This window comes from Lampetra planeri, chromosome 24, assembly GCF_965212315.1.
Source record: "Lampetra planeri chromosome 24, kcLamPlan1.2.h2, whole genome shotgun sequence".
Taxonomy (NCBI): Eukaryota; Metazoa; Chordata; class Hyperoartia; order Petromyzontiformes; family Petromyzontidae; genus Lampetra; species Lampetra planeri.
Window position 1 is genome coordinate 5677728 of NC_136130.1, and position 25966 is coordinate 5703693.

Sequence of the window (25966 nt, forward strand, 5' to 3'; positions counted from 1 at the left end):
CGGTTCTTTTTTTTTTGGGGGGGGGGGGGGGTGAAACAGCTTCTTTGGGTGGTTGGGATAAGTGGTGTGATCCTGAAAACACGTGCTATTATTCACCATCTTCCACCACCCCCCTCCCCGACCCCCACCCCGCACACAGAGCAATTGGTGTGTGGGGATTGGCGGATCGTGCAAAGATGGAAACATCGCACCGATATGCCGGTAGGCGGCAGGTGGTCGTCCCCAGCTGCACTTAACCCGCACTGACCAGCCTGGTGAAATATGGCCAAACATCTCCCATCACCTACACGGTGTGGGGGAGCCCTCATCCAGCGCTGGGTTGATAAAATGCCTGTAAATTGTGAATTACAGCCCTGAATAATTATCCACCGCTGGATGAAGTGCTCCCCAAGATGCCACCATCTCTAACGGTCCTGCATTGCAAGCATCCACCTAGCATCGGCACACGAGCTGGTTTCATCGCTCCATCTCCTTGGTGTGGACAAGTGGTGCTTTGCATGGGGTGCACGCACTCGCTGGGGGTGTGAGATGCCCTTTATGAGAACCAAAGGGGTGCCGGCCACAGTGGAAGTTAAGAGTCACTGCTGTAGTCACTCGGGTCTGTTCCCTCCCAAAGCTGTCAGGGGAGGTCACAGTCCTCTCTCGTCACATGTCCTTCCCGAGTCCTCTTACTTTTCTTCACAGTCATCATGATGCCTTTACCCTGCATTGGTTCCAAATCCATGCGTTCCTCTGTCTGTCTCACGTTTGAATTCCAAGCATGCACCTTCCCTACGCTCCTTTGCACACTTTCAAGCTTTTGATTAATGAAACCGGGTGGACAGTTGAAAATGAACGGACTTTCACTCACTTTCATGTGTGTCCATGTGTGAGTGCATGACTACGTTCATGTGTTCGCGTGTCCGTGTGTTCGCGTGTCAGTGTGTCCTGTATCCGTGTGTCCATGCGTCGACGCCAGTGAGTCCATGCATCCATATGTCTGTGCCTGTTTATCCAAATGTCAGTGTGTCTGTGTGTCAGTGTTTCAGTGTGTCAGTGTTTCAGTGTGTCAGTGTTTCAGTGTGTCAGTGTTTCAGTGTGTCAGTGTGTCTGTGTGTCAGTGTTTCAGTGTGTCAGTGCGTCAGTGCGTCCGTGTGTCAGCGTGCACGCGCGCGTGCGTCTGTCGGCCAGTGCGAGCGCCCCAGCGAAACTCACGCCTCGCTCGCCAATGACGAGTTGCGCGACACGGACTTGGGCGACATGTCGTAGTCGCTGTCCGATCGGTACAGGAAGCTCTCCCTGCGCTGGCTGTGGGGGTATCCCTGCAGCACCAGCCCCGAGCCAGGACTCGCCTGGGGGTCCAGCGGGCTCCGGCTGGGGCTCGCACCATTCTCCACGTCGAAGCTGCGGCAGGGGAAGGAAGAGAGCGGCGGGGCAAGTCAGGAGGGGGCGGAGGGCGATCGCGGGGCTCGTCGACGCGCTTACGGGTCGCGCGCCGCGTGCCAACCCCTTCCCGTTCCGATGACGTACTTCAACGTGCACGTACGTCATCGAAACGAAACCGGGTGAAAAATTAAACTAAAATAACGTTATCGGTTAGCGATGCTCCCACAAAGCTTGTGGCACAGTTTGGCGCCAGCTCTCATTAGGGTGTGGTGTATCTACAGTTCTTCGCGGTGAGTGCGATTTCTTTAAAAACAATGGAGCTATGCCTCTCTAAATCAAATGAACGCAGAGCCGCTTGCAGCATTCCGAGATTCAGAGGTGAACGGGACACCCACCCTGCAACTTGCAGACGTCTCAGAATGGAAAGGGTTAATCTCATCACTTTATCTCATCACTCTCTTTCTCTCTCTCGATGCAGTCGTGTTGAGCTCTCAATACTCTGATAGTGCACTGTTTTTGAGTTGTACGCCTTTTGGCGTCATCTGGTCCAACACCAATGGAGACTAGGCTCTAAGGAAAGCTGTCTCGGGTGTGGACCAATCAACTTCAAGGACAGTGCATATCATTACCATTATCAGAGTTGTTTCTTTTTGTTTGCATTTTGACTGCTTGTGTTGCGGTTATTGCAAACATGATGCCTTGTATAAAGGTGTCAGTTTTGTACCAGTTTAAAGGGTAAACACCCACTACTACAGTCGTGTTGACTTGCAGATGCGATCCGCGGATAAGCAAACATCTCGGATAGCAAGTCCGTGAATAAAAAGGGAAAGCTGTACAGAAAGCAATGCAAATAATGTAATGTCTTGACACAATAGAAATGCCAACATTGAAGTTAACGTTGCTTGGGTGAATGTCCAAGAGTGAGCGTCGGGTGCCGACGTTGGGGTGTGGGAGACCACGAGTTTAGCTATCGGAGTAAGCAAATCAACTCGGAAATGTAATGCTACAAAGAAATTTGCGCAGAAGATTAAACCATTTACACGTGAGGGGAAGAAAAAAAAATCGATTCTTCTCTCGGTATATTTTTGATTTGTTTTTGTTTTTCAAAAGGAGGAAGGCAAAAAGATAACAGCCACACACACGTGATTCGCATGACACCCCATGGTGGCAGTTCTAAAGGAAAATAAGCATCGCCACGCAACCTGTTGCGTCTTCAGTAAATCTCATCCTCCCCAACCCACACACACAATCTTTTATAGCGAGCGGACCTTTGTAACCGCCTTCCAACACACGCGTGAACCTTGCACTGGCAGAGATACGGATAAAAAAAACACCCTAAAGCTATGTTTCCAGTCAATGCACTGGAAGTGGACACACACACACAAAAAGAGATCTGTCTTGAATGTCGGGTTATTCAAACACTGCCCAAAAAAAAAACTCTGGGAGAATCATAGTGGACCAGAGGTCTTTTTTTCAATCGCATATTGGTTTTATCGTTTCCCTTACGGATGTACAGCTCCCCTTCTGCTGTAATGTACACTCATTCCTATTTTATTGTGGGCGATACTGGCACGTAAAAATAAAGATTTATTGATTGTCCATAAGAGTTTTTTTTGGGTTAGATCGCGTAAATATATCAATGTGTCGTTAAAACCCGCCACCACCCGACACAGCCAACTAGTAAGGGTTGTCGCGTAAACAGAACGTGCCAATTCGTCACTAGTACAGCAACACCAGTGTGTTGGAGAGCCAAGCCACAACATTTAGAATCTGAGTACGACGTTTCGCCAATTATTACAACTAGCTTCATCAGGCGACAGCCAGATTTGTGGAGAAGTCTAACTGTTTCGTTCCTTATATAGAGGTGTAGATCTGTTGACCACCCTTCTGCACTCTTGCACAATGTGGGGGGGGTAGGGTGGGATTACTTAGGCAACGTACATGATGCATGTGCATTTTTAACTTGTCCTTCCTGACTATTGTGTGTATTCAGCTCAGTGGGCCTTATCTTGTAAAATAAAAATAGTTTAGTTCAACTGCGATTTGGAAAAATGGCAGAAGTTACTCGGCCTATACGAATTGCATGTGTCTTCTCATAAGCCGAGCTATTTCTCACACTTCTCAATGGAAACTCAGCGACTGCAGTGGCATTAAAAAGTACAGAAGTTATTTCAAACTGCCATCACTATAGTGTTTGAGAATGTGAATTTTAAGTGATTTCCCCCCCCCCCCCCCCCCATGAATGACGCTTCAAAACGTGCGTTGAACAGCCCCGACAACATCCTGAGTACGTGTCGACAAAATAAATCCTTCACCCCTAGGTTTGCATCTTCCCTAAATTGTACTTTGCTACAATGCACTGATTCCCAATGGTCACTTCTGGGCATGTTGTTTGTTGTTGTTGTTGTTGTAACCTTCTGACCCGCCCCTAGTGGACATCTGTGAAAAAGAGCTTCAAATGTCATCTTCTTGGTTCTTTCGGTAAAGTCACGTAGAATAGAAATAATAAAATAATAAAAATAAAACATAATAAAATAATTCTCACGACGTTTCGGCCACAACACAAGCAGCCGTCCTCAGGTGGAGAACAGGTCTGTTGAGGAGACAGAGTCTGAATGATTTTATTATGTTTTATTTTTATTATATTATTATTTCCATTCTACGTGACTTTACCGAAAGAACCAAGAAGATGAATCCCTGCAGTCACGAAAGCTTTAAATCGAAGCTTCAAAGCTCATCGGATTTCTCCAGGATAAATCATGATTCTGAACCTGATTTTCCCATCCCCTAAAGAACACATTTCATTGCTCTCCGCTGGGCTGTCGGGTTGTGCCGCGTGTTGTTCGGCAAATGCCCGACGTTTCATACCCCGATGCCCCGAACAAGCTCCCAGCAGGTGGAGCGAAAATGTCAGAAGTCGCGCCAAGCGACGCGCGGCACGACCTGTGAGAGCCGCAACGCACAACCGCGGAAAACCGAACTGCTTCGCGAAGCGCATCGGGTCAATCGTAGGCGCCCACTAGAGAGGTCAGTTGTTGTCAAAGATCAAGACCTCGTTTCACACTTTCAAACTTGGAAACTAGAGACACACCGGCGCTCCCGACGAAAAAAAAAACCCTTCAATATTTGCGTGCCAACGCTTTGAACCCTGGTGGGGAGTGGAAGTCGTAGTGTGGCGAACGCAGCGTGGCACTATGAGCCACAGCCATCTGAGTTTCGTTTCCCTGCCACGGCTAAAGTCAACAGCAGCGAGTGATATCTGAAATGAGCCTGGGCCGCCTTCAACCGACCGTCACTCACCGGCGTGGTGCAGTGTGGCGAAGCAACCGCCACGACCGACACGATATCACGAGGCGTTCATCTGGCCTGCGGACTGACGGGGCTTTAAAATGTGCTTCTATCTTTTTTTTTTATATTAAAATGAAACAAAAAGTGTCATGTTTTATTCATTCTTTCGAGAAACACTGCAGGTGAAAACAAACACTCGTTTAGGTGTTCTAAGTATTTATGAGTGGAAAATGATGATTATTCAGGGTCATATGGTTGTTTTTTAACAAAACACATGCGCTGCATTTTAGTTGCTTGTACCTTTTAAAGCCCCGAAACAGCTGTCAGAAGGTGTCCCGTTTCACAAATACGGTGTACAACTCTTGATTGTGTGTCAGCGTGTGTGTGTAATTGTGCGTGTGGGGAACGGTGGTGCAGCGGTTAGCGCACTGCGCTACTAACTCGCCGACCCGAGTTCGATTCCCGCTCACGGCCAACACCAGTAACAATTATCTTCACCGGTCCTGCGCCTCCCCTAGGTCGACTCAGACTTTAATGAGTAGCTGGTGCGGTGTGTTTGAAATATTGCCACTAGGGAAACAAAGGCGGCCGGGCGTGGTGTTGGCCACCCATTCCCTCGTGTGCCGTGCCGGCCTTCATAGGTGCTCGCTAACGGCACCTGTCTCAAGAGTCTGCCAAGGCTATACGGGGGATCTTTGTCTTTGTGTGTGTGCATGTGTGTGAATGTGGGTGGGAGATATTGTGTCTGTGTGTCCTCATTTTGAGGAACTGGTAAACATGAAAACGGAAAGAGAACAATGAGTAGAGTTCACATGAAATATCACAATAAACTTGACCCATATATCTATAATATAGGCAAAGAACATCACAAAACCCTGCTTACACTGAGGATTAGTGACATTTTTCATCTACTTAAACAACAAAGGATGCAATACCAATATAATTCTGAATACAACTTGAAGTTATTATTATAATTTAATCAACATCCACAGCCTTTTGTCGATTCACTGCCGGACGAAAGTCTCCCCATGCCACGTCAGTTGTCGTGGTTGCTTGACCATACTTCACCGCACTGACCATACTTCACCGCACTGACCATACTTCACCGCACTGACCATACTTCACCGCACTAACCATACTTCACCACGCAGGTCAGTGGGGGGGTTTGCTGAAGGGGAGACCCAGAACCAGTTCGGTTATCATTAGCCACCAAATGTTTGCCATCACGGCGAATTGGATTCATTACAGAGTTGGGTTCAGATCGCAGTGCTGCACGACGTTTCGGTTGCGTTCATACCGAGCGGCCGCTTGCTTCAGAAACAGCAACGATCATTTCAGTGCACAACGTAAACCGCCGCAGTACCGCTGGTACTGCATTTACGTAGCCGTGATCGTGGCTGATGTATAACTGTATTTTAGTGCATGATGACGATGTTAACTGCACGCTATCTACAATTGAGGAAAGGGGAGCAATTCACGCAATGCACTATGACCATGGCAACCTGAGTTTGACTCCTGGCCACGGGTTAACGTCGGTGACGTATGATTTTTAAACCGGTCCTGAGCGGTCCCCACACAGACAGAGAACCCCCGTATAGCCTTAACAGACTGTTGGGGCAAGTGCTGTTAGGCTGGCACGGCACACGTGGCCAGCCGCACGCCCGGCCGCCTTTGTATCCCTACTGATGATGTTCAAACACCACACCAGGTACTTAGTTCAGGCCGAGTCTACCAAGGGGAGGCCCAGGACCGGTTCAGCTATTTGTTACAGGCGTTGGCCGTGAGCGGGAATCGGACTCGGGGAGCAGCGTGGACAGCGTAGCGCGCTAACCACTGCGCCACCGCTCCCCACAATACTCGTGCCCACCAGGGTGGTGTGGGGAAGCCTCCATCCAGTCGTGGATTGGCAATTGGCTGAACATAATAATTTATTATCAAAGCCCGGCGTTCCGTTTGTCCGTCAACTAAATTATGAAAGCATTGCAGAAGGACTGAATCAGACAGTCATAGAAAATGAAGCCCACCCCCCCCCACCCAGATGTGGGGGTAAAAAGTTGATCCAACAGGGCTCCAAAAATTGTCGACCCCCCCCCCCCCCCAAAAAAAAAAGTAATATATTGTCCAAAGTGCTATTGTCCATTTGTATGAAGTGACAAATGGGAGGGTAGTGGTTATCGAACTTGCGGCACGAACCTGCCGACCTGAGTTGGACTCCTGGCCAAGGCTAACATCAGTGCTGTGTAACGTCCGAACCTGTCCCGGGACCCCCCCCCCCCGCTCCCTCCCTCCCTCCCGCAGCCCTTCACCAACCTGCACTGACCAGCATGGTGAAGTATGGTCACACAAGTACCATGACTGACACTGCAAAATAGGCAGGCCTTTATCCAGCAGGACATAGACAAACAGCTGTAAATGGTTACGATTTCAATTACGAGACAATTACTTAAATAAGGTTGTTGTGATTTTATGGGGGTTCCCTGCACCAAGAATGAACATAAACTAGGGATACGTCTCCACACTCCTTCCAGGAGAGCCCTTCGCACACAAAACAAGTAGTTAATTATAAACACAGGAAAGACGAAAGCCCCGTGTAAAGCCGCGGCCGTCGGAGAATGTCTTGCGAGCGAGCCGATAAAGGCTGCGAAGAGAGTGGCGGAGGTTGGAGAGCATGCCCGTCCACCTCCACCTCCGAAGGGCTGATGTTCACATCTCTGACCCGTGTGTGCTCATTCAACAATCAAGTCGACCCGTGCGAGGTCGTTGCAGGGCCGGGTCAGATGCCACTCGCCGCTGACGTCAGCCGTGACCAGGGGTACAATTCTGGTCGCCAGGGTCATATTGCTTCGCAGCTAAACCGCTACCCTCCCCCCCTCGGGTGCCAATAGTGGATGGCGGCTGCGTCACTATACACTAAAGTCGAGTTACACATTAATGCATTGCTTTATTATCGCAGCAGTTCAATATTGAATTGGTCAACCAGAACACGGCTACTAATTTCCACGGATAAGTGAAGACGGCTTGACTTATTTACACATCTCCGAGGCAGAACGGTGTTTGTGTTGCTTCGTTTGCATTTGTATAGCAGTGCTCTAACCACTGTGCCACCGCTCCCCACCCAACCACCCACCCCAATAGACGCACAATGGAAGAAAAAACCCATCAGCGGTTAGCAACAATGCAACACAAAGGCAAACAGAAACACAGACACGAAGACACAGAACTTTTATGCCTATTTTGATGAACGCCGCGCAAGATGAGACAGCCACCCAAATGCAGCCGCGTCGGTCTGGCCCGCGTAAACGCCGAGCCAACTCCTGGCCACTGAGTCAACCTAGGGGAGGCCCGAACCGCCACCGTCTTATCAATTGCCATCGACGCACTCTGTGGACAAGGGACCCCGCCGGGTGTGATAACACCACCGGCTCATTGAGATCGGAAGGCCGGTTTCATTTAAAACAAAACAACAACCACCGCCAACTCCCAAGCCAAGGTTCGGCTCCAATGTCCATTGTCGACGTGCAAAAATAAAAAACACAAATTAAGGTTGTCATTTTCCAGAGTACAACTTGACACCGGTTACCTTTTGAAGGTAAACACGCGATGATTACCGTCCTTCTTTCCGAGTTTGTAAGTTACGTTCATCTTGTCACGAGGAGTTACGCGTGTGCACGCGCCCGCACGCACGCACGGATTCGCTGCTGGTCTAAAAGGCGCACATTGCGAGCCGATGCCGCCCGATCAGTGCCGAGCTTACAGCGCTCGCTGCTGCCTCGGCGTCTCCCGCACGCAAATTGTGGCGCAATTGCTGTGGGTTTTGTTTTTTAAACGGACAGGATCTTTTGCGCAAGGGTCACGTGGCACGCAGGGTTCTCAGTATCAATGTTTTCGGCGGGCAACAGCAGCAAACGAAGACGACGGGACCCATGGAAACGTGTCTTAGCGATTGACCCTCAGGGTGTGTTCAGACTGTCGTGGATATTTGCTGTTGTGTGAGAGAACACGAACCGTATGGCCAAAAGTGTGACATATGAGATCATAGGGTAAAAAAAAAGAAGTGTTGAATTATCATTATACAGTAGCACGCGCGGACCAACGCCTACAAACATTTAGAAATCGACTGTATATTTCAAAACACCGTCATGAAAAAACTATCATTTGTGAAAAAGAGAACAGCGACGGTGAGGTTTGCACGGAAAAAGCAACGCACACTTCTGAGAACGGGGAGTAGAACGGGCAAGATTACAAAACAGCCTCCGAAAAAAAAACTAATTTGGGAGAATGTTTAACATGTAGGCTTTCGCGACTAATATCATCCATAATATAGGTGTTTTTTTAGTGAGATCGCGTAAATATAAATGTGACGTTAAACCCGCCACAACATTTTACAATGGAGTTGCACTCCAACACACCGGTGTGCTGTACTAGTGACGAATTGTCATGTTCTGTTTACGTGACGACCCTTACTAGTTGGCTGTGTCGGGTGGTGGTGGGTTTAACGACACATTTATATATTTACGCGATCTAACCCCAAAAAAATAAACCTACATCATGAATGCTGAGAATACTGTCGATTATTTACCGTGAACAAGATCATGGGCGTTGGTGACTGCGACGATGATTGCGCTCCCCGACTTGCCAACCGCGTGGGTTTTCTCTGGGCGCTACTGTTTCCTCCCCACGTTTATGGATTCAGCTAAAACTTCTCAAAAAATAGGACCGCAGAATTTGGGCAATCGCTTGGCGCTGTTCCGCGCCTCCTTTCCTGTCCGTCCGCGTTTTTCTCCTTCCCCGCGACTCCGAATTGCGCGGAAACCATGCCCCTCACAAAACCGTGCAACTTTAATGCGGATTGGGAAGTACAGCGAACTGCATTTTAATAACTTTTTAAGTATTCGTCGAAGAGAACAAAAGAACGCAATAAACATGTGATCTGCAATTATAAAGACAAAGCGGAAGCTGATATCACGATTGTCGTCATTTCGTGAAAATGATACTCGTGGCGAAAAATGATATCTCGGCAAACCTATAAAAGTGAGCATGGTGTTTGCTTACACGAGTACACACAGCTGCAGGTGTTCTGTGTTGACGTGCTCGTCTCTTGGACTGCTCAGGGCGCTACCGTGGCGAGATGTTAACGACCTTGCCTGGTATACAGGAGGTTGTGGGTTCGATCCCGACTCTGACGCCTGCTCTGTATTTGAAGTTTGCGTGTTCTCCCCGTGGTCGTGGGGTTTTTTCTCTGGGTAATCCAGTTTTGTCCCTCTACATGTACAAACATCTGCGTTTAGAGTATTTGGCTGCTGTCAATTTCCACGCGATGAGCCAACTTCGTTGAGCTATAATTCGGGGCCAGGTCACTTGTACAACTCAGTGGTGAAATAAAAAAAAATGTTCACAGTTTATTTTTGGCAACAATTCACACAATTGTTGCTTGGATGCCTTCAAAAAGACCTCGAATAACCGAACGCGCTTCATTTTTGTTTTGCCATTCAGTAAAGATGTTAAAATATTCCTGTAGTGGCAATCGTCATAAGCTTCGGTTCAATGACAATGTCAGATTCATAATGGCCCTATCAGGTGCACAATGGCCGTGTCACGTTTACAATGGCCATGTTGGGTTGATGATGACAGTCGTTGAAGGCTGTGTGTACCAGCACACTTGCCAGTGCAGTATTCTGCTTGGTGGCTGTACACAAAAAACAAAGTTTGACCTGTCGCCCACCGATAAATAAAGAAACTAGCGGATGTCTTGCTGAACTTAACACAAACATTTACTGATAAACAGCCCTTGCGTGAAACCAGTGAAGAACTCCTACAGACGTTCTGTCGGTTTGTCCTTTTACGTAAACAAAACCCTCGGTGGTAAATGCTCGTGGCATGCCCAAAAAACAAGATCCTGAAAATTGAGACGGCACATTTTGAAGTTTGAAAGTGCATACAGTCATCTTCTTTTATTCCAGGGAATATTTATTGCGCACTCACGAACCGAGCCCCCCTCCCTCCACCCCGAGTTCAATTCCAGGCCACGGCTGACACCGAGTGGTAAGGATGTGTTCCTGATAATTGTGTTCATCCGAAAAATAATAAAATCGTCAACAATGACATCACTGGCATGTCTCTGTCGGTGTAACAACGTGGAGGACGAGTGTGAGTGAGAGTGGGCGCGTGACATCCCAACCGGTTCTGGCGTCGATATCCAGCGTCGTATTGACATTAAAGCTGTAAATTATTGCAATTATTTTATGCACTATAAAACAATTATTTTTTTACGACAAACATCGCGAGACAAATGTTATTCTCCCAGGGTAAACGATGATTGAAGCGTGCATGAGAGCAAAGGCTCAGTCAATCATCATCATCATCAGTCTTGACATATCCACATCATACCGATGTGTGCTTATCCCAGGTCCTGCCAGATTCGACATCTGCAATTACCCTCACGCCATCAACACCAACAAGCGACTGCAGTGACTAATAATGCCTGGAGACCCAAACAGTTGTCAATGTCACCCTCGCAGCAGCAGCGGCAGCGGCTTTTGGCGAACAAAGATGGTCACTGCATCGCGCGCTTTCAGATGCGCTTCTGCGGCCGTCTGGAATGCTCTTCCTTCCGATATTTGGAAGCCACTGGAGCTGTGCACTTTCAAACCACCTCGATTGAAAACGCATTTCTTTAGAACTGCTTTTCGTGTTCAGCTTGTTGTCCACCCCCCGCACCTCCGATTAGCATGGATGGCTACGTACGGTGCGAAAGAAGTTCAACATACGTACATACATACACTACATTTATTTAACACGGTCACCATAGGGATATTTTAAATTCACTTTTGGTTCAAGCCACCACCGGTGAAGGCCTCCCAATGCTCTTGTCAGTCGTGCGGGTTGTTCGGTGGCCTTGCATCATCACCATTGGTGGTGGGGTGGTGGCAGGTTGACAAAGGAGGCGAGGTTCGTGAATATAGCTTAGACACCACTCTTGCACACTTTGTTCACACTTTCACACTTTGTAAGGCTTGCACACTTTGTAAGGCTTGAACACTTTGTAAGGCTTGCACACTTTGTTTACGCTTGCACACTTTGTCACACTTTGTTCACGCTTGTACACTTTATTCACGCTCGCACACTTTGTCACGCTCGCACACTTTGTCACCCTTGCACACTTTGTCACGCTTGCACACTTTGTTTACGCTTGCACACTTTGTTCACGCTCGCACACTTTGTTCATGCTCGCACACTTTGTTTACGCTTGCACACTTTGTTCACGCTTGCACACTTTGTTCACGCTTGCACACTTTGTTCACGCTCGCACACTTTGTTCACACTTGCACACTTTCTTCACGCTTGCACACTTTGTAAGGCTTGCCACTTTGTTCACGCTCGCACACTTTCTTCACGCTTGCACACTTTAGCACGCTCGCACACTTTGCCGTCCACAGCTCCCGCACGTGAGCCAGATGCCGTCGCTCCGTGCCCACTTAAACAAAAATCAACTGCTGCAAGGTGAGCAACGTGTAAGTGTGTAACAGCTGGGGAAGGGTTAGTATTTGTGGTGGGGGGGGCAACTACAGTCTACATTCTCTCTTGAGTTGGACACTTTGGCCTGTCTTAATTTTGGAGCTTTCGTGACTGCAGGAATTATTCTTTGTTTCTTTCGGTTAAGTCACGTCTAAAGATAAAATAATAAATTCAAATAATAGCATATTACTACGACGTTTCGATTGCAACACAAGCAATCATCATCAGGCATAAAAGAAATAGCAACAAAAATCTAACTAGAAAACTATAGACAGATATACAAGCAGACAGACATCACAACGGCACACAGAGAGAGGACACATATCGGCACAAAGAGAGGGGTCGTTTCTGTGACGGTCCCTTAAATATAGAGAGGGGGGGCGGGGACGGAGAGAGGGAGGGGGCAGAGAAAATTAGCATATCAATGAGTGTACGGCAACGTACTGCTGCTGCAAGTAAGATGACGACGTGGCACGGGCACGCAAGCTTGAAAATTAGGAGAAAGGCACACGAAAATTAAATAACCTAGCAAAATATCGAAATGTGATGTAATACAACACAGAGAGTCGGTTAACACACAATTAACGCATAGCCTGGTTGATTACGTATTTCAAAGATTGCTAAGTTAGAATTTTAAGTGTGAAAATTCCAAAGAGAGGACACAGGCAGAGAGAACAAATAGCCAGAGAGAGAAAAGGATAAGCTTAAAACTTCCCCGTAGAAGTGGTTCAATCTTAATTTTGGAGCTTTCGTGACTGCAGGAATTATTCTTTGTTTCTTTCGGTTAAGTCACGTCTAAAGATAAAATAATAAATTAAAATAATAGCATATTACTACGACGTTTCGATTGCAACACAAGCAATCATCATCAGGCATAAAAGAAATAGCAACAAAAATCTAACTAGAAAACTATAGACAGATATACAAACAGACAGACATCACAACGGCACACAGAGAGAGGACACATATCGGCACAAAGAGAGGGGTCGTTTCTGTGACGGTCCCTTAAATATAGAGAGGGGGGGCGGGGACGGAGAGAGGGAGGGGGCAGAGAAAATTAGCATATCAATGAGTGTACGGCAACGTACTGCTGCTGCAAGTAAGATGACGACGTGGCACGGGCACGCAAGCTTGAAAATTAGGAGAAAGGCACACGAAAATTAAATAACCTAGCAAAATATCGAAATGTGATGTAATACAAGAATAATTCCTGCAGTCACGAAAGCTCCAAAATTAAGATTGAACCACTTCTACGGGGAAGTTTTAAGCTTATCCTTTTCTCTCTCTGGCTAATTGTTCTCTCTGCCTGTGTCCTCTCTTTGGAATTTTCACACTTAAAATTCTAACTTAGCAATCTTTGAAATACGTAATCAACCAGGCTATGCGTTAATTGTGTGTTAACCGACTCTCTGTGTTGTATTACATCACATTTCGATATTTTGCTAGGTTATTTAATTTTCGTGTGCCTTTCTCCTAATTTTCAAGCTTGCGTGCCCGTGCCACGTCGTCATCTTACTTGCAGCAGCAGTACGTTGCCGTACACTCATTGATATGCTAATTTTCTCTGCCCCCTCCCTCTCTCCGTCCCCGCCCCCCCTCTCTATATTTAAGGGACCGTCACAGAAACGACCCCTCTCTTTGTGCCGATATGTGTCCTCTCTCTGTGTGCCGTTGTGATGTCTGTCTGCTTGTATATCTGTCTATAGTTTTCTAGTTAGATTTTTGTTGCTATTTCTTTTATGCCTGATGATGATTGCTTGTGTTGCAATCGAAACGTCGTAGTAATATGCTATTATTTTAATTTATTATTTTATCTTTAGACGTGACTTAACCGAAAGAAACAAAGAATACTTTGGCCTGTGTTCACTTTGCAAGAGACAGATAAAATGCGCCCTCTAGAGTGGGCTCAACAACTCTGTCGCACGCACGTTTTGCCAACTGCACAAGCGTGAAAACGAATGTCGTAAGCGTGTGCGGTTTGGTGTGGTGGTGGTGTGTGCGGTTTGGTGTGGTGGTATGAGTCCTGGTGTGTTGTTGGGTGTGGTGATGTGTGTGGTGGTGTGTGCGGTGGTATGTGGTGATGTGTGTGGTTGGGTGTGGTGATGTGTGTGGTGGTGTGTGGTGGTGTGTGATGGTGTGTGTGGTGGTGTGTGGTGGTGTGTGTGGTGGTGTATATTGTGGGGTGTGGTGGTGTGTGCGGTGGTATGTGGTGGTGTGTGCGGTGGTATGTGGTGGAGTGTGCGGTGGTATGTGGTGGAGTGTGCAGTGGTATGTGGTGGTGTGTGGTGATGTGTGTTGTGGGGTGTGGTGGCGTGTGCGGTGGTGTGTGGTGGTGTGTGTGGTGGTGTGTGGTGGTGTGTGTGGTGGTGTTTGTTGTGGGGTGTGGTGGCGTGTGCGGTGGTGTGTGGTGGTGTGTGTGGTGGTGTGTGGTGGTGTGTGTAGTGGTGTGTGTTGTGGGGTGTGGTGGCGTGTGCGGTGGTGTGTGGTGGTGTGTGCGGTGGTATGTGGTGGTGTGTGTGGTGGTGTGTGTTGTGGGGTGTGGTGGCGTGTGCGGTGGTGTGTGGTGGTGTGTGCGGTGGTATGTGGTGGTGTGTGTGGTGGTGTGTGTTGTGGGGTGTGGTGGCGTGTGCGGTGGTGTGTGGTGGTGTGTGCGGTGGTGTGTGGTGGTGTGTGTGGTGGTGTGTGTTGTGGGGTGTGGTGGTGTGTGCGGTGGTGTGCAATAAATGTGCGTGAATAGTTCACAGTGCTTAGCGTTACCAGATGGCCTCGAGGACAGAAACTTAAATTTAGCTTCCTCGTCCTTAAGATAAACTGCCTTTACTGAGGACGAACATATGCGGCGTCAAATCACACGACATACGCGACGTCAGCGTTCGGGAAAAATATCGAGCGATATATACGACGGCATTGTGTGCAGACAGCTCTTGCGTGGACTCGAATTGGGCTGTTGGAAGTAAGTAGACAGGTCTTTCGTAGGACTTAACATTTCCGCTCGGGAGTCAAATGCTGACTTCAAATTATAGCCCAACGCGAGAAGAGATATCATCCGGGGGGGGAATTGGCGGCCAACTCTGAAAAATCTGGAAACTCAAATCCGTCGGCGAGACCTGTGGCTCGTGGAAATGGGAAAAAAGAAAAAAGCAGATAACAAATAAAATGTAAGCAGGCAAAGAGAAGTATTCGGATAAAATAACAGTCGCACCCACTGTAGTGGTTTAGAAATCAGAATTTTAGAAAACCCACAGATTTGTCACATGAAACGTCCCTATTTAGAAATCCGTATGTTTGTGCTGATTGCAAATGGTTTGCTAACAGGTGAAATCCTGGGTGCCAAACACCATATTTTTCACTCGGATTCCAAGAACACAGGATGAGATGTTACTATCCTTTGTGCAAGCACTTCCAAGAGTTCATGAACAGTGAGCCTGGTGAAATTTGGGGAGCGCATCGTCAGTAGTGAACCTTGCGCTCCCCAAATTATATATATTATGAAAAACACAAACAGCTACTTGTAATATTCAAATAACTTAACTATTTTTCCAACAACCATGATGGGCTTCGTCAGACTGAATTTTTTTTGTGTGTTTTTACATCAAATGCTGCATTTCCATGAGTCGCAGAACTCTAATACAATACTCAAATCGATCCCCCCCCCCACCTTCCACTCACCCAACCCCACAACCCTCCCAGAGCATTGCCGCCTCATTATTTTTTATGTTTTGTTCAACACGAGTTGGCTGCCAATTCCCGGCTGGAGGCCGAATGCTGCGGCCTCATTTCATTGCTCACGCCAGCCGGAATTCCTCGCGCCGGCGTTCGCGCCAAGCGGAAATACGTCAATTAGCATATCGATCATAAAAAAGAACATGTTGTGTGCTGGCAGGATCAATTATACATTGATCACTTCATTGTATGAGCAATGCCCGTTTGTTGAACTGTAACTGGCTCGATAATTTTACCCCGTTGGGTAACGGCCGACCGCCGCTCTCCACTCTGTCATTCCTTCTGTTTCTCGTCTCTTCTTTTCTTGGCTGCGTTCGCCATCAGGGGTCTATCTCTGGACCCATTCGTCTGTACCGAATGTGGCCGCACCCAGGCATCCCCGTTTGTGCTGTTATACATTTGGATGTATGTTGAACTTCTTTCGCACCGTACGTAGCCGACCGCGCTAATAGGAGGTGCGTTTGTGCCTTCCGATGAGTGGAGGTTCATTGAATATGTGAAAAGGATCAAAGAGAATGTTAAAAGATACCAAAAAAAATGCGGACTTTATCTTTCAGTCCTTAGCATTTGTCGGAAAGACCCTGCTCAATTGTAGTGTTTGTTGTTGTAACCTTTTGACCCCGCCACAGTGGAGATCTGTGAAAAAGAGCTTCATCGCTCATCGGATTTCTCCAGGATAAATAAAGATTCTGATTCCGATTCCGATATTCATGCGATAACTCGAGCGGACTTGAGCAATCACGTGACTTTCTTATCCAGCTCAAGTTGTCTGCGAGCACATGTTCCGTCGCGAGATGAGGCCAACTCCGGAGTGGACTGGAGTCGGCCCAAGTTGGCTGTCCATGTAAATGAGGTGTAATGAGGTGAAGCAGCAGGCGCTGCTTTGGACTGCGGTGAAATATGTCCTATAGGTGCAATGTCGCACATCCGACCCCTCCCAGCGAATGAGGCATATGCGGACATGTGCAGGAATATGTGAATCTCCGTAGAAAACGAAAGTGGCACCACGCACACGTCCTGCGCCGGGTTGGTGGCTGGTTAACTGATCAGGGCGGATATGTGAATGCAGCGGCTTTAATATATCACAGCAGCAGCGGCTTTTGGCCGGCCATCGAACAAAGACGGCCACCGCGTCGCGCGCTTTCAGATGCGCTTCTGCGGCCGTCTGGAACGCTCTTCCTTCCGATATTAGGAAGCCAATGGAGCTATGCACTTCTAATTCATCATCTAGATTGAAAACGAATTTCTTTAAAATTGCTTTTTTGAGATTAGTTTATTGTGCTTCCCCCACCTCCCCACCGTTGGCTACCTATGGTGCAAAAGAAGTTCAACATGCAGTAGAAACTCGGAGATCGAACGCACCAGAACTCGAACAAATCGGTGTTCGAACGATATTTCGGAGGTCGAACGGGCAATCGCGACCATATATTTATTCATTTATTCCATTCATTGATTGTGTTTCTTGTTTTTTTGTATGATTTTATGCATGTAATTACTGTAAACTTCGCGTAAAAAATCTTTATAATGAGAGATTTATTGTGTCTGGAACCAATTAATGTCATTTACATTAATTCTTATGGAGAAAATTAATATGGTGTTCGAACAAATCGGTGTTCGAATGGCCTTCTGGAACGAATTAAGTTCGATGTCCGGGGTACCACTGTACATGCATAAATACGAACAGCGGATATGCGACATTGTATTGTACGTAGCGTTAGCGTAAATGGTAAGAACACATAGCATTGGTGGGCGCGTGGGAATAGTTTAATGATGGGCCGGAATCTTTGAATGTGATGCAGATGGTTCACAAAACCATGTAGCAGTCCGTGTAACAAGAATGCTTATCGACCAACTTACGCAAGTGACGAAAACATATTTTTGAAGCTACTCAAAAACATGTATTCACTCACTGTCAAAACTTTGCCGATATAGAAAAATCTACAATGGAGTAAAAATATGAACTTATAGAGAAACACAACATCCAAAATCGTGTACATGTTCCTTGGCTCTCCAATGTGTCGTTGGGTTGTACCGCAGGTTTTGTCCAACGTTTTGCACCGAGAGCTTCTTCAAGAACTGCCAGCATGGTGAATAACATGTAGGACCACACGCGGCACAACCCAGAAAAAACTATATCGCAACTGCAAAAACAAACTCAGTGTTCCTGTAGAAGGTTCAAGCAAGTGGAGAGAAACAACGGACATCGTGCCAAACAGTACACGGTAGTACAACTTGGAAACACATCTGAGAGCTACAAAGCAACAAAGATCCCCCGTACAGCCTTAACAGACTGTTGGGGCAAGTGCTGTCAGCGAGAACCTATGTAGGCCGGCACGGCACACGAGGGGGTGGGTGGCGAGCACCACGCCCGCCCACCTTTATCTCCCCAGTGGCGATGTTTACACACTGCACCAGGTACCCATTTCAGGCTGAGTCGCCCTAGGGGAGGCCAAGGACCAGTTCAGATGAATCGTCACTGGTGATGGCCGCGAGTTTAAATCGAACCCGGGTCGCCTGGTTCGTAGCGCACTGCTCCCCCCAGAGCGATGCAGCACAGGCAGTGCAAAACTTATGTCACGTCGTAAAAAGACGTAGAAAAAAAACACTCGAAAAAAATGAACGTGAAAAGTTTCTGTCCCATGACCTTGTGGAACTTAGGAATAAAAAAACCGCATTCCAAAAAGAGGCTAAACCATCGGAAACAGGAATGCACAACTTTAAGCCCCCAAAGACTTAATCAAGCACAGGATAACAACAACAAAAAATCCGAGTTTTAATGTAAAAAACGGTTGGGAAACGTAACTCATGCCACAAAAAAAATAGTGCTGCTTGTGCGATAGGATCACACATTTTAATACGTTTGGGTTACTGCATTCTCCAGATGATATATAGATATTATTTAAGCAGGTAAGGCCCCACTGAGCTACATAGCTCTTAGTCATAAGCTACCTGGCCACAAATGACAGTTTACCGAAGTGGCTTATCGCGTGAAAATTTATCGCAGCCGACTAATCTAAACGCACATTGATTCTAAATGTGGAGGGAAAAAAGTGGAGCACCCAAATAAATATCCCCGCGACCACGGGGAGAGAGACATGCAAACTCCAAACATACAGGCGTCAATGTTGAGATCGAACTCAGGACATCCTGCAAACTAGGCAAAGGAGTTAACATCTCGCTGCCACAGCACCCCAAAATGACGCACCCCTAAACTTGTGCTTGGTGTCAAATAAAATTACACAAATCTGGCCACACGCACGCACACAGTCACCGGATTCTGTGACGTGAGAGCTTCGCCATCGGAAGATTGCGAGTTCAATAAAAATGGCGTACTACGTTGTGTCGAAGGCAATGTTGGCTGTCATATGGATGAACTCGCTCCCGTCATAGGAATGAGGAATTTCCACCACGACCTCAGGGCTGTAATCGAGAGATGTGCACCGCCTCAATGCTCAATGCTCATTTGACCAGAAATCACTGTGTCTCAGTGTTGTGCGTCCGATTAGCATGGTTGGCTACCTAACGGTGAGTATGGCGTACATACTCGCCGAGAACTGACACGAGTGGTAGTGATAGTGGCCTGTGAGCCTGCTACTGCTTCAGAGATAACGGCAGACGGGAGGATGGAGAGAGGAGGTTGCAGCGGTTACAAAAATACTTGGCAGATTCCAAACAAACTCGCCTTCCAGCCCGACCCCCCCCATCTCTCTCTCTCTCATGGCCGCAGAAAATGAATTTCCTGTGCCACTGTTGTGCATTGGCATGGCCAGGAACGCCGACAGCGTCAACATCTTTAAAGCACACGACCGAGCATGTGCCTCCACGCGTTTGCTCGTAGAGAATACACACCGTGTGCAAGCGTTCTCATATTACTCGACCCAATTGCTTATTTAACCAAGGAAAGTCTTACGTTCTCAGAATTCATCACCACGAGGGATTTGCATGTAACGTGAAGGCAATTATGAGAGGGCTTTGCTTGTGATGTTAAGGCTATTATTATTTATTGACATATCTGCATGTGGGTGGGGGGCGGGGGAGTGTTGACGCAATGGTAAAGCACACCGCGCTATGAACCTGGCAGCCTGAGTGAAATTTCTGGCTCCGGCTAACGTCAGCGGCGAGTGAAATCTGAACCAGTCCCCTTCTCGACTGCCCCCCGGGGTCATTCAACAATTTACAATGACCGGAATGGTGAAGCACGGTCAAGCAATGCCTGTGACCAACATGGTATATAGGTCGGCTCTCATCCAGCAGTGGAGAGATATAATGGGACTGTAGAAGAGAAACTCACACGTGCAAGGCGACAATACTCAAACTCCACACAGATGGGCTGTCAGAAACCTTGATTTACTGCTCCTTACGGGAACCTTTGGTGGTTGACTCACACACGCACTGGCTCCATCTCTGTATAATCCACCAAATCCCCTTCTGACTCACAGTTGAGCGTCAATGCCACCTGGCTAGGCATGCAAATTGGATTCCTGAGACATCTGAATTCGTGATTTTCACTGCCTCACTCATTGCACGAGACCACAAAAATGAACGCGTGTTTTTTTAAAAGTTTTCCTTGCCAAACCTCCTATACAACGGCGATTGTCACTGGACACGATCCACATTATGATCCCACAGCAAATTTTGGTGTAACGCCACTTAACAAACTGTACCAAATTTACAAAATATGGATGGGAGCCGCCATGGTGTAATCCTCGGCAAAACCCGAACTCTTTCCGACGCTGTGGTAGTTGAAACAGCGGGGCAAGATTCTTACATGCCCCTGCCTCGATCCACCCAGCGGTATAAATAGGTACACCACAAAAACTAATTTGGGGGTTAGATCACGTAAATATAAATGTGTTGTTAAACACGGCCATATTTTTTGGGTCTTTCGGTAAAGTCACGTAGATAGGTTCAAAGAAAATAACAAAACACTGCCTATCTACGTGACTTTACCGAAAGACCCAGAGAATATGAATTCCTGCAGTCACGAAAGCTTTAAGTCAAGATTTAAACAAGGCCAATTGGCATGTTTTGTTCACGTGACAAACCTTACTAATTGGCGGTGCCGGATAGTGGCGGGTATGACGACGCATTTATATTTACGCGATCTAACCCAACAAAAAAACTCGATTGTGAATAATATGTCGATTTAAAGCTTTCGTGACTGCAGGGATTCATCTTCTTGGTTCTTTCGGTAAAGTCACGTAGAAGGGAAATAATAAAATAATAAAAATAAAACAATAAAATAATTCTCACGACGTTTCGGCCACAACGCAAGCAGCCGTCCTCACGTGAAGACCAGACCTATTTTATTATGTTTTATTTTTATTATTTTATTATTTCCCTTCTACGTGACTTTACCGAAAGAACCAAGAAGATGTGAATAATATTGTTCGCGAAAGTCTACCATGTGCTAAAATGTACACCACAGTTAGTCGACGGGCATGTCGCGTGTGGTGGGATCAAGTGCATCGCCGTGGAAGAATAGGCCAAAAACATCCCTGAGGGAGTGCCTCTCTGGAGCTCCGTCTAGTACAGGCATGTCCAAAGTCCGGCCCGCGGGCCAAACACGGCCTGCGGGCAGATTTCATACGGCCCGCAGCTTCGGTCTTATAATGTGTTATTTATGGCTCGCCAGCTCTGTCAGAATAAATACATCATAAAACTCATGGAAATTTTAGGTGTTCTATACAGTTTGTTCAATGTTATCTGACTGAATGAAAGGCAGAATTGCGTTTTTAGAGTTGTTCCCGCCTTCCTGATTGGCTTATATTTGGTTACATTGTCATTTGAAAAATAAAGGTAATTGTGACAATGACATTTTTTTTATAACAGTGTGTATTTCCACGTAACTTTTGTGGTTAAAACAATGTCAAAAGGAACTATTGGCCCCCGGGCATCCTCACTTTATCAAATGTGGCCCTCTTTGCAAAAAGTTTGGACACCCCTGGTCTAGTAGGAGGCCCATCTGCCAGCAGCGGCGTGAGCAAGGCATTTGCGGGGCTGCACCTTTGCCGAAACATCAAGAAACCGCACTTTGAAGAATGCAAAATTGACCTTTGCACTTGCGTGCGTGCGTTCAGGCTGCATGTGCGTATCTGATAAAAAAAAATCAATCCCTCACCGGTGCGCGTGTGTACATTGCGGCTTCGAGAAACAGAGCTCCCCCATGGGGTGGGGCGTACGAGCAGCGGTCGCATTGCACGCTACTCGTTCTCTCCCGACGCCCACGTGGGGATTGACGCATTTCACTCCGAGCGGCGAGCCGCGGGCACGTCGACTTGAGGGTGCCGGTGAGCAGCTGCGCCGCCGAGGGGGTGAGAGAGCGAGGCCGCGCTTACTGCAGGGAGTGCAAACGTTCATGTCCCGCCGCGTCGTTTAATGGCAATCAACCGTTGTCTCGTCGAATGCATCGTGTGAGTAACGATCTGTATTGACTCACGGGCGCCCCATTGAGTTTGCGATTTGCACAGACGTCCCCCGTACGCTGGACGGGCGCGGTGTTTCTTGCGCACAACGGACACATGGTCCATCCATCGCTTCATCTCCGTATCGGTGAATTTCAGGGTGGGAATCCACCACATTGTGAAAGTTTTTTACAAAATGAAACACAGTAAGTAATATTGTACAACCAGGTTGGCCACCTTTCATAGAGTACGAACCCAACATGTTTTCAGAGTCGGCCTTGCTACGTATGACAACCGCAGTCTATCGTGATACAGCTCCACACAATACCACCACCGGATCCCGATACGAATCCATTGCTGGCACCAGGCCACAGATGCCAAATCCCAGACAGGTGGAAACCCCGTATGTGTATAGTCCTCGGTCAATCCACACCTGAATGAAGGCCATGTCCGTTGTGGGAGTTGTTTCACTGTACTTCAAGATTGTTTAATTTCATCAGATAAATATCAACAAAGATTCTCACTTCACTGCTGGAAGAGGACACAAGCTGTAGAGCTGCATCGTAGCAAGTGAATAGAACAGGTCACCCACCCTACACCTACGGGTTTATTCGTGTCATCCCGTAGTCCGCGTGGGATGAGGCTGTACAAATACATTTAATCCGGCTCGAGACTCCACTCAAACTTAACATGTAAAAAAAAGTGGTGAATTATTTCGTACAACTCCGTTAAATGATCAAGTGAACAGTCTTGTGGTGGTGGAAATGTGGAACTGGGGGGGGGGGGGGCGAACAGAAACAGCATCAAAATTCTTCTTGGTTCTTTCGGTAAAGTCACGTAGTTGTGGCCGAAACGTCGTGAGAGTTTTTTTATAATGTTTTATTTTTATTATTTTATTATTTCCATTCTACGTGACTTTACCGAAAGAACCAAGAAGATGAATCCCTGCAGTCACGAAAGCTTTAAATCGAAAAGCATCAAAATTGTTATCGTCAGCCATGGTCAATCCGTTGCCGGATGAAGGTGTCCCCTAGACATTGGGACTTCTCGCAGAGTCAATCGGTGCTTCATCTATACTGTACGCATCCATTGCTTCTGCCTCTCATGTCTTCTGTTTACATATTTTCCCGTCTCTTACATCTCTCTTGTGAATACCTATCTCTCCTATCTCCACTTTCTGTATTTATTATATGCCTGTGGGCCATATCTCATCTGATCGCATCTATTTTACTCTCTTTTTTTTACATCTCTCTCTCTCTGAACACATCTCTCAGCCATCTCTCTCTGCTTTGATGTATTTAGTTTATTTTTATTATTACTATACGTCCGTGGCTAGCGGCTCGCTGCACTGGAGTCAATCTGGCCCTCGATGCAAGAAAAACGAAGCTTTTGGAAACCCCTGCTCGCGTAGGTGTAACCCCGCGCGGCGGATTCGCTTTGCCACGCAATGCCAGAAACATGTGCGTCTTCGTGAACGCTCGCCTTAGTTCGCACAGGTGAGAACATTTAATGCGGAGCATTCCGTTCGCTGTGAGTCACCCCGCGTTGCTGGGGGTGGGGGGGTGGAGGTGTGTCGCGGTGGGGTCGGGGAGGGTGAGAGGTTCACTTAATGTACACAAAAAAAATCCACATCCTACTGGGGGGGGGGGGGGCGTCCTCCGTACAATTGCTATTGTTGTTCACGTTGTAAAAATTATTTTACTACAAAAAAATGTACAGTCAAGCCAAGCCTCGTGCTCCATTGGAAGGCACGGTGGGGGGTGGTGGGGGAGGGTGGATGGGTCTGCAACCCAATGCCCTAATTAATGACATTTCCCCCACTGCACTGGGGAGCACCGGATATTTTTTAAAAGACGGAAGAACGAGACGGAGACAGAGGAAGGTGGAGTCGTTGCGGGCGGCTAGGAGGAGGAGGGGGGGGTCTCTGACTCTCGTTCTGGTGGAGGGAGGGAGTGAAGGGGGGGGAAGGGGCCGAGCGGATGAAGAAGGGGCCCAGGCCCCCAGTGCTTCGTGAGCTTTGCCCAAACTAAGCTCGCGAGGCCAGAACAGGGGAAGTTACCAAATAAGCCGCCGTGTTTATTGTAATTTGCAATGAATCTAAGCCCGGTGTACGCAATGGAATACGTTTTTATCATTTCAGATAGAAGCACACCCTCTCCCCCCCCCCCACCCCCCCCATGTTTAGGGTATACTGCATTTAAACAAGATTACAGGCCACTGAATGCGTGCAAACTTATCAAACATATCTGGCCTTGCTTTCCCATTCCCATAACATGCAAAACCATACAGGGCTTGTCTTTGTCTCGTCTGCGATTCACCCATACTCTACGTACCGATGTCCTGCACAATATTGAGCGCAGCAGATCTCGGTACAATTCAACTGCCGCCACCACCACAGAAAAAACGGCTGTGAATTCCTGGGCTGTTGAGGTCAAACCCGGACGGGTGGCAACCCCGACTCGACCGGAAGCCACTCTGCTGGCAGTGGCACGAGCTAGCGAATTGTAGGGCCTCTTCACCCATCCTGAACTTATCGTTTTGGATGCCACTTCATGGAAATGTCGTTCGTTTTTATTCCCAGTGTGAAAAAGTTCACCCTGAAATGATGAACACAGCTTGCTCGAAACCTTTCTAAAACCTCAGAGTTATCTTCCCCTTGCATATTATCTTCCCACAGCAGTAGGGAGTTATGTATTAGAAGGGAAATAAAAAAAAAGTTGAATTTGTATTATTTTATTATTTCCCTTCTACGTGACTTTACCGAAAGAACCAAGAAGATGAATCCCTGCAGTCACGAAAGCTTTAAATCGAGAGTTATGTATCCTTTAGCACAACGCGGGAGTTGGGTGGTTAACAAATCGAGTTTATTTTACAAACCAATGTTTGTTGCTGTATACCATAGAGCATGGGCAAGCTGTACTAACACACAGGACAGCTTAACAAATGGATACTCTAAGCGTATTTAAATTTACCAACCTACTGTTAATGATTGATGATCCAGCACTCACTGATTCACTCCTGTTGCTCTCTCACCGGTGATCAGTCACCTCCGTATCACTCTTCTATCGCTACTACTACCATCATTAGCGCTCCCGTTAATGTCACTTGTCGATTCCTCCACCCAAGTTGAGGACGCTGCCCAGCAAACACCGACTGTTTCGTCTCATCCACACGGTGTTCAACCGCCACACTGCAGGTCATAACTCACTCACTCACTGACCCACTCACTGACCCACTCACCCACCCAATCACCCACTCACACACTCACTCACCCACTCACACACTCACTCACCCACCCACTCACTTACCACTCACCCACCCACTCACCCACTCACACACTCACCCACCGACCCAGCCACTCACTTAACCACTCACCCACCCACTCACCCACTCACACACTCACCCACCCACCCAGTCACTCACCCACCCACCCACTCACTCACTCACCCACCCAATCACAAACCACCCACTCACTCACTTACCCACCCACCCACACACTCACCCACCCACACACTTACACACTCACTTACCCACTCACCACCCACCCACTCACTCACCTACTCACTCACTCACTCACCCACCCACTCACTCACCCACCCACCCACCCACTCACTCACCCACTCACTCACTGCCTCACCCACTCACTCACTCACCCACACATTCACTCACTC

General features: G+C 47.5%; 1 protein-coding gene across 5 annotated transcripts in view; it reads right to left on the bottom strand.

The window, feature by feature from the left end:
* LOC144726674 (3',5'-cyclic-AMP phosphodiesterase 4C-like) overlaps positions 1–25966 on the bottom strand; it is a 182857-nt gene that overhangs the window by 118116 nt on the left and 38775 nt on the right. For 4 of the 5 annotated variants that reach the window (XM_078605453.1, XM_078605452.1, XM_078605455.1 and 1 more), the window contains exon 2: positions 1195–1383. In XM_078605453.1, the coding sequence (XP_078461579.1) occupies positions 1195–1383 (189 nt within the window). Of the gene's footprint in view, positions 1–1194; positions 1384–8233; positions 8431–25966 lie in introns of those variants that run through there. The other variant, XM_078605454.1, reaches the window with a different exon arrangement.